Here is a 14,264-nt window from a genome sequence, read left to right on the forward strand (position 1 = left end):
TAAATAGGACGAACTATTACATCATTATAATACATAATAGCATAACTTTTTATACTGAACTAAAATATCTTCAAAAACTCATTGAATTTAACTCAAGCTACATATTTTCTCTTGTAAACCAGTCATCAATAAATGTTGCTAATGAAGTAGGTATTATTAAATTCTATGAAATATTGAATATTCAATGTCTCACAAATATGGTGCAATTTTTTCAGATGCACAGTGTGTTTCACTTCCTGACGACAAGAATGAAGGTCTCAAAGTTATTCGTAACGATGAAGATAGTGTATTGGTGCCCTTCAGGGATAATGTCACTTTACACTGCAGTATGACTGGCAGGCAATTGCGAGGAACTTCTGCAGCAGGTTTCAGGCAATGTGTTTATGATCCACAACCAGTGAGTATAAAAAAAAAAAAATTTATTTTGATGTCGAATTGAAATTGATAATTTTTTAATATGACGCTTGATATTTGAATATAGACCGTATTTCCTCCAGTCCTTCAGACCATGAGGCTTTATATGTAAAAGTACTTATGAAAATCAAACACTCTTAAGATCATAGATTTGGTAGAATTTAGGTACAGCAGAAGGAACTACAATAAATTCAGAGAATGTTGTGAAATAATCAACTGGAATAGTAGGTATGCTAGATGATGAAGAACCATTACTTGTTTTTCATAATACTATGACAGACATTTTTGAAAGAACTTTAACTGTGTATAAACTGAAAATAAAAAAAAATAAGAAACAATGGATTACAACTGGTATAAAAAAGTCAGGAAAAAATTTAAGATCATTACATACAATTAGGAAGTATACCGATAATATATATTTCTTAACATACTTTAATAAATATAAGAAGGGCTAGATACATATTATGCAGAGAGAATCAGAACAGCTAACAATAAAACAAAAGAAAACTGGGCTGTAGTGAATGATATTAGGGGTAAAAATAAGGCCAATCCCATTAAAACTAACCTAGCTCCAAAAGAACTCAATGATTTCTATTGCTCTATTGGTGAAAAACTAAAAGATCAAATCAAAAATAAAAATTCGACAGGTATGGATGGAATGTCTGTAAAAATATTTGAAAATCTACCTCTAAGTGCATTACATGTTTTGGTTGAATGCATTATTAAATCATTCAGGTACCTATGGTATATTTCCCACATGTCTGAAAATAGCTATGGTTATTCCATTACATATGGACGGATATCTGTAAGACTCCTCAAATTTCAGTCAGGCCCATTTCTTTATTATTGAACCTTTCAAAAATTTTTGAAATATTGGTAAAAAAAAGACTAATGTCCTTCTTATCGATAAACAATGTGCTTCTAGCCTTCAGTTCGGCTTTCAAAGTTCGAAAAATACCACAGATGCCATTTTCTCCTTTCTAGATAATGCATACTCTAGCATCAATGCTAGATAGCTCAAAAGCTTTCGATTGCGTTGATCATAAGACACTGCTGCGGAAGCTCAGCCATTATGGAATGAGAGGAACAAATTTGAACAGGACGTCGACAGGTGGTGAAAACATCAAGTGGACAGTCTGATCTCAGTGACATAAAACATGGAGTACCTCAGGGGTCTATTTTAGGACCAATTTTGTTTTTAATATACTTAAATGATCTAATAACTATTAACATCACAGGACAATTTACTATATTTGCCAACGATACTACCATTATATCGAGTAATGGAGAAATTAGCCAGCTATCAAATATGATAAAAATAGATATTCCACAAATTCAAGCCTAGTGTAACGCGAACTCCTTGTGCTTCAACCTAAACAAAACGAAACTAGTTACCTACTTTTAAATGTATACAAGAAGATTTAGATTTGGATAACCACTACATAGAAAACAAACAGCACACTAAACTCCTAGGCATTCGCATAGACAATAAGTTAAATTTTAAAAAACATATTTCCCGTTTGAGTAAAAAAGTATCTAGTGGATGTTATGCTATTAGAGTGATATCAAATGAACTAGGGTACACTACAGCTAGAATGGCCTACTTTGCATTGATTGAATCTCATATTCGCTATGGAATAGCTTTATGGGGACATTGCAATCTACAGTTACAAAATACAATATTTGTGCTACATAAAAATAAAACTAGCATGTACACTCCCGGAACAAATTGTCACAACACCAGACTTACCTATTCCAAAATTCACTTCGACTCAGCATTCTCTGATTTATGAAAGTATTCAGGTATATAATCACCTTTCTACCGTTCTAATAATAGCACAGATATCAAAAAGTTCCGAAGTACAGTTAAAGATACTTATTTTAATAAAAAAAGCTTATTATTCGATCCATGAATTCTACCATAACAACCTGTAAATTCTACTTGATTTTTCAATGTTCACCTAAACGCATCTGTCTTCTTAATGTTTTATTTGTGAAATTGCTATGTTTTTATTTTTTATATTTTATGACATACATTTAATTTTTTTACAAGACTTTGTCAATAAGATACTAATCTTCCGACAATTAAGCATATATTGATTGATTGATTTATATTCAGGATCTCATAGTTATAATTTGAGATTGAACAGATCATGTAGTTCAACTCATGCATAATAGATCCACTTCAAATCTCACATGCCTGTCGGCTCAGTTGAAAATTACAGAACATTACTGATTGCTCATAACCACAAACTTGCTCAACTTTTGCTATTCTTTTCCCGGTCAATATAATTAGAATTTCTGGCAATTTGTACCTGTGAAATTAAGACCGTAAATATCATATATAATCAATAGAATCTTAATCTTAAATAAGAATTTGCGCTTCTATCAATGGAATGTAGATTTTTACAAAACTTCAAACTTCAACTTGCTTTCTGCAGGGTTTACCCGACTACTGGCTTAGCGGCGTCCTCCCATCCTGCCCCAGAATCGATTGCGGCGTTCCTCTGCCAACGCCGGGTGCAGAATACGGCCAATACGTCGATACGAAATATCAATCATCATTTTTCTTCGGCTGCCAGAACACCTTCAAACTTGCAGGACAAAGTAGTAAACATGACAACGTAGTGAGATGCCAGGCGAATGGAGTGTGGGACTTTGGCGACCTGCGTTGCGAAGGTCCAGTTTGCGAAGATCCCGGACGTCCTAGTGATGGAATTCAAGTAGCCAGAAGCTACGAGCAAGGATCAGAAGTATCTTTCGGTTGCAACCGCCCTGGATATATCCTCATCAATCCCAGACCGATTACTTGTGTGCGGGATCCCGAATGCAAAGTGGTCCGTCCTCTAGGATTAGCTTCTGGTAAAATCCCAGACTCTGCCATTAACGCTACTAGCGAAAGACCTAACTACGAAGCTAGGAACGTCAGATTGAACTCAGTCACCGGATGGTGTGGCAAGCAAGAAGCTTTCACTTACGTCAGCGTTGATTTGGGAAAAGTTTACCGAGTCAAGGCTATTCTAGTCAAAGGTGTTGTAACAAATGATATCGTTGGGCGACCCACTGAGATCAGATTCTTCTACAAGCAAGCTGATAACGAAAACTATGTGGTTTACTTTCCCAACTTCAATTTGACCATGAGAGATCCGGGAAACTATGGAGAGCTAGCTATGATCTCGTTACCTAAATATGTTCAAGCTAGGTTCGTGATTCTAGGTATTGTCAGCTATATGGATAATGCATGCTTGAAATTTGAACTTATGGGGTGCGATGAACCTGAGAAAGAGCCGCTCTTGGGATATGACTACGGATATTCTCCTTGTGTTGGTAAGTGCTGAACCTTTCACCTAAATTCAAAAAAAAATATAACTTCGGCATATTAAAGGTTCAGTTCTAGTTATCCACAAAATGTGTCTATCTATCACGAATAGAAATTGTAAGTCATAGGAAACCACTTCTCATATTTTGAGGATCACTTTCAAATGAACCAATCAATGTAATATATCTTAAAGATATACGTTTTCATATGATTGAATTGTTTCATGAGAAATATTACAATTCACAGTTGCAACTCTTCAGAAATTGAGAAAGAATGACAAGGATCACTTAGTGTATTATACGTTTTTTTTTTCAGATAATGAAACTCCAGTATTCCAAAACTGTCCACAGCAACCAGTAATTGTACAGAAGGATGCTAATGGTGGAATTCTCCCAGTAAACTTCACAGAGCCAACGGCTGTAGATAACTCCGGTAGTATTGCTAGATTGGAAGTTAAACCTGCTACCTTTAAGACTCCGCTTTATATTTTCGAGGATATGGTTGTGAAATATGTTGCTTATGACTTCGATGGAAATGTCGCAATATGTGAAATCAACATTACTGTACCAGGTACTATTTCGTGAACATTATCATTTCAAAATGCAAAAATTACATTTCGTCTCCTCAAAATTTTCAGATAATACTCCTCCACTGCTTAGTTGTCCTCAAAGTTACGTAATCGAACTAGTAGACAAGCAAGACAGCTATGCTATCAACTTCAATGAAACCCGTCGTCGATTGAACGCTACCGACGCCTCCGGTGAAGTAACTATCAAGTATGTTCCAGAGAGAGCTACCATTTCCATAGGAGACTTCGAAAACGTGACGGTGATCGCCACAGACAAATATGGCAACAAAGCTACTTGTCACTTCCAGGTGTCAGTCCAAGCCACTCCCTGCGTGGATTGGGAACTGAAGCCACCTGTCAATGGGGCACTGAACTGCTTGCCAGGAGATAAGGGACTACAGTGTATAGGAACCTGTAATCCTGGGTACCGATTTACAGACGGAGAACCTGTGAAAACGTTTTCTTGTGAAACTAATTCGCCATGGAGACCGACGTCTGTGGTGCCCGACTGTGTTTCAGAAAGTAAGTATTCTCATTAGGTTCATTATGGAGAATGAGTCTAGAAGATAAAAGGTACATCAAAACTTTATAAACTATTTTTGTTTTCTAACAGTTTTCACAGCCTAGCACTACTTATGAGAATTATAGCGGGTTAAAACAGCGATGTCTGGTATTGTATCAAGAATTATTTGTTTTTGAGATCCGGTTTCAAATAATTAGTATTCACTGATATAAAATGAAATGCAATAAGTTCGTTAGTTTTTGCTTGAATTGCGGTCAGTACCAGCCTATGGTTGAGTTGATTGGTTAATTCAGTTGAAATTAGGAACTATAAAGTTATACACACTATTAGGAAATTTTAATGGTTTACAAAGCACAAATTAACAAATATATAGTGGAATAATATTCCATTACATAAGGTTCCAGTTCCAATCATTCACTAAGGTATTGTTGAGACCTGTTACTATCTGAGATAAAAACATCCTTCTGATTAGAAACCCAAACAGCAAAAGAAACCTTCATAATTGAACGAAAAGTAACGACTTTTTTTTGTGGATACTGTGACTGACTTACTTACCTACAGGTTTATTTCCCTACTAATATCGAATTCCTTCAGCGATAGTTAGTAAAATATAGCACCTCAAATGGTATTTTTCAGGGGTCGGCAAGTAGTTTTGGGTGGGGTCCGGATACTGTGGGAAAATTTTAACCAAGTCCAGAAAAACAACAGAAAATAATTAGGTGCTACCAATGTATTATTTTGGTTTCAAATGAAATTCTGAATTATAAAGCACATGACCTAAAATCAATGTGATAAATTACACTGACGGTCTTGAGCCAGTTTTTTATAGTTTGATTCTGGATAGGAACAGCAAATTAAAGTGTGTTTTCTAGGTTAATCTCGAAAGATACATGTTTTTCAAAAAATTCAACTTTGAGAAAGATATTTCACATATGTATGTTGAGCCAAACATAGTGGCCAAATGTATAGCTGGTTTCTTGCAATTTTCATGTTTGAGCCAAAATTCTTCAGTGAATATCGTTTTATATATTTGCAAAGACGCACCTTCTCGCAAATCAATTATCTCTATTTGAATTGATGGCTTTGACAGATTCAACAACTTGGCAGCCACATCTGTCCATTCTGCCGCAACATCAACTAATTCGCACAAACACACACAAACAGGCTAGATAGGAAACTAATCAAACCATATTAGTAGTAGGTTCTTGTAAAACAGGTTAACTAGGCAACTTATTAAAATGAAATAAATACTAAGTTGAACTATATGTGACTCAAAAATATTATTTTAATTAATAAAGGTTAGTATACCTTATCTATGTATTAATTTATACTTGGTATACAACACATTACAGTATTTGGCGGTCCGAGGTTCGACCTGTCGCGGTCTGTTTGCGGACCGCGGTCCGCCTGTTGCTGACCGTTGGTATTTCTTAATGTCAGAAAGTTTTTTATGAGAATCGTATTTTGCCAGAGCATATCTAAGGAGATAGGTATTTTTGGCGCAATGTCCATCAAAATTATGGCACTGTATTTATTGCAAGAAAGAATTTAATTCTTTTTTTGTCGTTTCTGCCATGAATAATTTCAGTTTGCACAAGTAAAATTAGTAAAAGGTAGCGCAGTAATCAAAATGAAGCTGAATAGTTATTTGAAGATTGTAACATAAATTTGAAAACTAAGGTGGCAACTTACTCGTAAAAAAATTATTTTTTTGGAATAATATTAATCAAACCACAATACTCTAATTTTTTAAGCAATATTTGAATTCACTGGAAGGCACTTATGAAATCAAGAAATACGTTTGAAATGCTGTCTCACGTAAGTGATAAACACGAATGACGCCATCTTTCATTTCCTCGAAAACGTCTACACGACTGTAAATGATAAAGAAGTGGCGGCGGCAGTATTTCTGGACCTTTCTAAGGCATTTGATTGCTTGGAACATGAAATCCTGCTGCAAAAACTCTTCCATTATGGAATCCGGGGAACAGCCTTAGAATGGTTCAGATCTTATATTTCTGGTAGAAGTCAAAAAATAACATTGAGCAACAACACTTCTGATAGTGGAAAAATTGTACGCAGAGTTCCTCAGGGGTCAGTCCTAGGCCCAATTTTATTCTCGCTATATATTAACGATATGGCAAAACTTGATATATCTGGAGCATTTACCTTGTTTGCGGATGACACTACGGTACTTTAGCGTAATAAAGATTCTTATACTTTGACTCGGTCTTTCCACTCAGATTTAGAAAAAATAAAAAAATGGAGTGAATCGAATATGCTATCGCTGTTACGAAAACAAATCTGATAACATTCAAGTGGGACTTAAAGCAAGTAATACTAGGTGCACACATGATTGAAAGTAAGCCTATAACTAAATTCCTTGGTATATTTATTGACAGTAATTTAAAATTTGATATGCAAATTACTGCTTTAAAAAAATATCTTCTAATTGTTTTGCCATAAATGTCATATCTCGTGAACTCGGATTTTCAGCAGCATACTATTCATTTATGGAGAGTCATCTCCGGAATGGAATTCCATTCGGGGGCTCAGGCAGCCAGATTTTGATTCAGAGTATATTCGTTATTCAGAAAAGAGCTTTGAGAATAATATTCAAATCGAAGATGTGTGACTCGTGTAGGCCACTTTTCTGCAGAAATAAAATATTAAAAATATTTGAAATATTCATTCTAGAGACTGTCTGCTTACTTCACAAACATAAATAACAATCTCCACTGTATTTTTTGTGAATACTATATAGTCTTTTAAAAAAACAACATTTTATATATTTTTAACATTTTATGTATTTATAAACATGACACCCTTTGTCGACAAATTGTATTACATTTTAGACAATAAAAATCTATATATCTATCTATCTATACTTGATTTTTTTTATTATAGATACCCAACAAGCTGATTATCACTTCACTGCTTCAATCAACTATCGAGCAAACGGGGCAGTAGCCACATCTTGTCTAACCCAGTACACTGAACTGGTTTCGCAGTATTACCAAAATTTGAACAACGTCCTCTCCGAAAGATGCTCCGCTGTGAATGTAAAGATGAATGTCACTTTTCACAAAGCTGTTGCCTCTCTAATAGAAGAAAACGTGGTCAAAGTAGATTACATTCTGGAAATCGTCCCCATAGTACGTCAACCCCAATTATACGATCTCTGTGGCAGTACCTTGAATTTGATGTTTGATCTGTCTGTACCATATGCCAATGCTGTGGTAGAACCACTGTTGAATGTGTCTGCCATTGGAAATCAGTGCCCTCCGCTGAAAGCTCTCAAGTCAACAACTAACAGGGGCTTCACTTGTAATGTAGGAGAAGTTCTGAATATGGACACCAATGATGTACCAAGATGTCGTGAGTATTTTTATTATCACTCCCTTATAAATCAATCATTTTCTATAAGCTAGTGTTTTTGAATTGTGAATGAGTTTTCAAGTTTGAATTTTCGAGTTTTCATGCATTTCACCTTCCAGTGCATTGTCCTGCTGGAACTTATGCCGGAGAAAAACAAAAAGAGTGTACCTACTGCCCAAGAGGATTCTACCAGAACCGTGACCGACAAGGAGCATGCAATAGATGTCCTCAAGGAACGTACACACGAGAGGAAGGATCCAAGAGTGTTCACGATTGTGTCCCTGTTTGTGGATATGGTACCTACTCTCCAACTGGTCTAGTACCATGTCTAGAGTGCCCCAGAAATAGTTACACGAGTGAACCACCAACTGGAGGATTCAAAGACTGTCAAGCCTGCCCGGCAAATACTTTCACTTATCAACCATCTTCACCAGGAAAGGACAGATGTAGACCCAAGTGTGGTCCAGGGCAGTACTCGCCAACAGGACTAGCACCATGTTCGCTGTGTCCCAAAGATTTCTACCAATCGATACCCGGACAAACATACTGTAATGAATGCCCCAGTAACATGGGAACTGAAGGTGCCGGAGCAGCCGGTAGGGACGAATGCCATCCAGTTCAATGCAAAGACAGTGCCTGTCAACATGGTGGTCTCTGCGTTCCAATGGGACACGGAATTCAATGCTTCTGTCCTGCAGGATTCTCTGGTAGAAGATGCGAGATCGACATAGATGAATGTTCCTCACAACCTTGTTACAATGGTGGTACTTGCATCGACCTGCCCCAAGGATATAAATGCCAGTGTCCTCCTGGATATTCGGGTATCAATTGTCAAGAAGAAAGGTCCGATTGTTCTAATGATACTTGTCCTGCAAGGGCGATGTGTAAAGACGAACCAGGATATAAGAATTACACGTGCCTCTGTCGTTCTGGATATACAGGAATTGATTGTGATGTGACGGTGAGTAACATATAAAATAATTCTTATATAGATGCCAAATCTATAGTATATATGATATAATATCTGTCAATTTTCTGTTCAACAATTTCATCGTATTCTAATGACATTTCAGATTGATCCTTGCTCAGCAAACGGCAACCCATGCAACAATGGGGCTACTTGCATTGCATTGCAGCAAGGCAGGTTCACCTGCGAATGTCTACCAGGTTGGGACGGTCAACTGTGCGAGAACAATATCGACGACTGCTCCGAAAAACCTTGTCTACTTGGAGCCAACTGCACGGACTTAGTAGCGGACTTCAGCTGCTCGTGTCCACCAGGCTTCACAGGTAAGAGATGCCAGGAGAAGATTAACATGTGCGGAAGAAACCCTTGCAAGAACGGAATCTGCGTGGATAAACTGTTCTACTATGACTGCGTTTGCAACCTCGGTTGGAGCGGAGAGACCTGCGAGTCCAACATCAATGACTGCCAGCCCAATCCTTGCGAAAATGGCGGCCATTGCATAGACGGTGTGGATGACTTCACTTGCACCTGCGAGCCAGGATTCACCGGAAAAAAATGCCAGCACACTATCGACTTCTGTTCTTCGGAGCCTTGCCAAAACGGAGCGACTTGCACGGACCTGGTGGACACCTTCTCCTGCAAGTGCCGACCGGGCTTCGTCGGTCTTCAGTGTGAAGCTGAAATCGATGAATGTCTGAGCGATCCTTGCAACCCCGTGGGAACTGAAAGATGCGTCGACTTGGACAATAAGTTCGTCTGCATGTGCCGAGAGGGTTATACAGGCAGTTTCTGCGAAGTCAACATCGATGACTGCCACTCACAACCTTGTTTGAATGGAGGATCCTGTAGAGACGAAGTGGGTGCCTATCGTTGTGTTTGTCAACCTGGCTGGACTGGTGCTAACTGCGAGACGGATATTGGAAGTTGTCAAACAAAGCCTTGCCAGAATGATGCCAAATGTATTAATTTGTTCCAGGACTTTTTCTGTGTGTGAGTATGAATGTATTTCAGTATTTCATTTGTTGCTTAAGAGGAAATGCCTGACTTCAATTCTCATATTCAAATGAAATTTCATGACCTATTAATAAAAATGTCTTGTCAATTATACATAAGGCTTTCTATAGAATGTAAACTTTCACGGCCGGATATAGCTGTGTGAAAGCTATTTTCCGTTTTTTTTTGCCGTGGTCTGCAGATTTCCATGTCTGACGTTCCATCTACTACAGTCTTTCTATACATTTTGAAAATATAATCAGTCTATAAGTATCCACATCTATGTACAGAGATCCTCAAAGTCCAAGAACCAAATATTAAGCAAAGTAATAGAAATGTTAATGAATTTCGTGTAATTTCACAGGTGTCCTTCAGGAACCGACGGAAAGCAGTGCGAAACCGCTCCCGAAAGATGCATAGGCAACCCCTGCATGCACGGTGGTAAGTGTCAAGATTTCGGCTCAGGCCTCAACTGTTCCTGCAGCGATAATTACAGCGGCATTGGCTGTCAATATGAGTACGATGCATGTCGAGCGAACGCCTGTAAAAATGGTGCTACCTGTACAAATGATGTACCCGGATTCAGGTGTATCTGTCCTCCTGGGTATACTGGAAAGTTCTGCGAAGAAGACATAGTGGATTGTAAGGAGAACTCTTGCCCGCCCAGTGCCACTTGTATTGATCTGACAGGAAAGTTCTACTGTCAATGTCCATTCAATTTGACTGGCGAAGACTGTCGAAAAAGTAAGTACCAACTTCTATTCAATAGTAAAAATAGAAGTAGATTTATTAGAAATAGATGTCCTAATATACATAAAGATTTTACAAATATATCATTTAATAAACAAAATACAAAATAAAGTAAAATATACTCGTATAAGACCTATAAAGTAGAATATAGGTAGTGTGTAAAAACGTAGCAGAAGTAAATGATGAAGAGATTAATAGAAAGAAGAATGATGAACAACTCAATTGGTGTAATATTGTGCTCGTAGATATTGAGATAAGGAGCGTTTGAAGAGTTGGAGGATGTTACTTTGTTTAATTTAATTAGTAAACTTGTTATAGTCCAAGAGCCGTCTGTGAAATATGGAGTTCATTGTTCTTGCAAGGTCAAATCGTTGGACAACCAAGTCATCTCTTCCTCTTGTATTGTATTTGTATATCTGATGGTTATAATGTAATGAATTCATTGAAGTAATGTGGTGCTTTTCCAGTGAGTATTTTAAATATGAATATCATAGAAAAAATATTGTAATCTATCTTTCAGTCATTCAATTCAGATCAACAATCATTGATGATATAGGAGTATATTTATGGCATTTTAATAACAAGCGCATTCCTCTATTTTGTAACTTTGGTAGAGTAGATATATAATTACTGTCTAGTAATGATATCAGTGTTAATTGGTGAATAAGTATGTTTCATATTAGACAAAGTAGTGTCTCGAGACTTCTGATGATGCTTTCGTTGATGACACCATAATATTGAACGAACTATAAAAAAAAGTTCGTTCATATACATTTAGGCAAAATTTAAAGTTGGTTTTAGAGAAATTCATTCCGTACAAATTTTGATTAAGTGTCAAATTTCCTTAAGAATTGTTTGAGTAATTTGGAGTTCACTCCAAATCAGTAACAACGTATTTTTCACTAAATTGGAATGGTATCTAAAAATAAAAATTAAGTAACGTTTGACGTGGAACTATTATATTTTTTCTTATCAAAAATAGAAATATTCATATCTGAAGACCAATTTCTGATACATTTTTTCAATGAAATTGTAAAAACGAAATATTTCTGCAAACAATGTACCTATATGGCTATACATTTTAACGTAAGAGAGTAACAAAATTTTACGACAGCCTAGAAGGGTCACAGTTTAATAAAAAATAAAATTCGATAAATTCTGAGTTCATGCTAAGTCGAATTATAAACAAATTGAAAGTTCGAATAGAGAATTTAATAAAATTCCTTAAATACGACGTTTATTTAATTTTTACCGGAAACTCGGAATTTTGAAAAAAAAAGCTAATTAGTACAATTTATTGTATTATTTATTATTATATATTATTATATATTGTATTATTTATTATTATAACCGCAGAAACTTCAAAAGAAGTTTCTGAGGAAATATCTGAACAATTGGCACATCTCATTAATCAAATATATAAAACTGCCAGGTCCATCTGGATTCAAAATTTCAGTTGTTACGCCGGTATATAAAAAGGGCGACAAATCTCATACTTGTAACTATAGGCCGATCTCTCTGATTACATCAATTACAAAAGTTTTTGAAAACTCACTAAAATCAAGAATGAATGGTTTCCTTGAGAAGAATAACGTGATATCATCCCTGCAGTACGGGTTCAGAGAAAAATTATCGACCAATGATGCAATTTCCAAACTTACCAGTGAGATATATAAGTTGATTGATGAAAGTAAACCAACCGCATGTGTGTTCCTGGATCTTGCAAAGGCTTTCGATACTGTGGATCACCAACAGCTGTTGGACTCCCTGCAAGATTCAGGAATATGAGGTGTGGCAAATGAATTATTTTCAGATTATTTGAGTTGCCGCAAACAGTATATAAAAATAGGAAATAGGTCAAATTGTGAGCTTCGCTGATGACACTGCCATTCTTTACATAGCAGAAACCTGGGAGAGCCTGAAAATGAAAATGGAAAACGATCTGTTAAATATTATCAATTGGTTTGACCATAAGTTGCTTACCGTAAATTTTGACAGAACTTTTTATATACCGTTTTTGAGTTACAGAACTAACTTACCTAAGTTCAAGGAACTCACACTGGGAAAAACCAATTAACAGATTGCCATCAAACAAGCAGAGAGAGTCCGATATCTAGGGGTTATAATAGATTGTCATTCAAGATGGAATCATCATATCGATGAAGTAACTAAAAGTCTAAGACCATTGTTGTATAGATTCAGATGCTTCAATAGAATATTAGATACCTCAAAACTCAATATTATGCTCTTGTGGAGTCACGACTGCGATTAGGTATCCTTAGCTGGGGTGGTGTACTTAATACCCGTCTTCAAAAACTTGAGATAGTACAAAAAAATTTTGAAAATAATTTACCAAAAAAAAATATACGTATCCGTCAAAAAAGCTTTTTGAGGATGCAGCTATCCTCAGCGTCAGAAAGTTATATTTACACGACATAGCAATTTTCATAAGTAAAAATAAATACACCCTTCAACAGTTAGAGCATAGTTATACCACAAGAAACAAAGCAAAAATGTTCGTTCAAATACAGACAACAAAAAAATTGGTGGGACAACGTTGTTTCAGTTTTTTAGCAAAAAAATTCTATAACTTTCTAGACGATATGCATAAAAATAAGCTAATGAAAGTCAACTCGATACCACTAATAAAAAATATATTCAAAAAGTATCTCCTCAATGTAGATCATGAAATAATATTAAATATAATTGATAACAAATAACTTATCAAAATTTCCCTACTTTCATCGCTATAGAAATGAACTGAATTTTCGATTCTCCTCTCATTGTCATCGTCATTTACTTTTTCTCAGGTCCAAAATATTGTCATTTACTATTTCTCAGGTCCAGAATATAGTAAATACTCACACTGAAATACTGTTCGAAGATTATTTGGTAATACAATAAGGAAAGAATTCCCATGCACAACCTTAGGGTTTTAATGGGTTCTTTCGATGTTTATTACCTATATCTAAAACATTTCATTTAATTGATTGTTTTCTTTTTTTGTATTCCATCTGAAATTGCATATGATGTACTGGAAACTCTTTCTATTGCTGGTAAATGAACATATTATTATTTTCACTCAAGCGTTTCACCTTTTATAGTGAAAATCATACAATAAACTGTATTAATTAGTTTTAATATGTATTTTCATCAAGTATCGGCCAGTTCTATTCAGTCGGAATTTTATGATTATTTTTTCAAAATAATTTGTGGCCCTTCTTTGCCTTTGTAAAATTGTTATAGTTCAAATAATCATTTCAATTCATAACTTGAAACGCCATTTTTTACATTAATCATTGAAGAGAAGGAATATAGATTGAATAGAAAAATAAGTACTAGTTACTTTGTA

General features: G+C 35.8%; 1 protein-coding gene across 2 annotated transcripts in view; it reads left to right on the top strand.

Annotated features, from left to right (window-relative positions):
* uif (sushi, von Willebrand factor type A, EGF and pentraxin domain-containing protein uif) overlaps window positions 1-14,264 on the top strand; it is a 152,048-nt gene that overhangs the window by 105,507 nt on the left and 32,277 nt on the right. For both annotated transcript variants that reach the window (XM_074171664.1, XM_074171665.1), the window contains exons 12-19: window positions 216-397; window positions 2,856-3,741; window positions 4,049-4,303; window positions 4,371-4,823; window positions 7,732-8,202; window positions 8,322-9,163; window positions 9,276-10,159; window positions 10,527-10,906. In XM_074171664.1, coding sequence (XP_074027765.1) covers window positions 216-397; window positions 2,856-3,741; window positions 4,049-4,303; window positions 4,371-4,823; window positions 7,732-8,202; window positions 8,322-9,163; window positions 9,276-10,159; window positions 10,527-10,906 — 4,353 coding nt within the window. The remainder of the gene's footprint in view (window positions 1-215; window positions 398-2,855; window positions 3,742-4,048; window positions 4,304-4,370; window positions 4,824-7,731; window positions 8,203-8,321; window positions 9,164-9,275; window positions 10,160-10,526; window positions 10,907-14,264) is intronic.

This window comes from Leptinotarsa decemlineata, unplaced genomic scaffold (genome assembly GCF_025532065.1).
Source record: "Leptinotarsa decemlineata unplaced genomic scaffold, Ldec_3_MD MMD2_tig00000026_RagTag_RagTag, whole genome shotgun sequence".
Classification (NCBI taxonomy): Eukaryota; Metazoa; Arthropoda; class Insecta; order Coleoptera; family Chrysomelidae; genus Leptinotarsa; species Leptinotarsa decemlineata.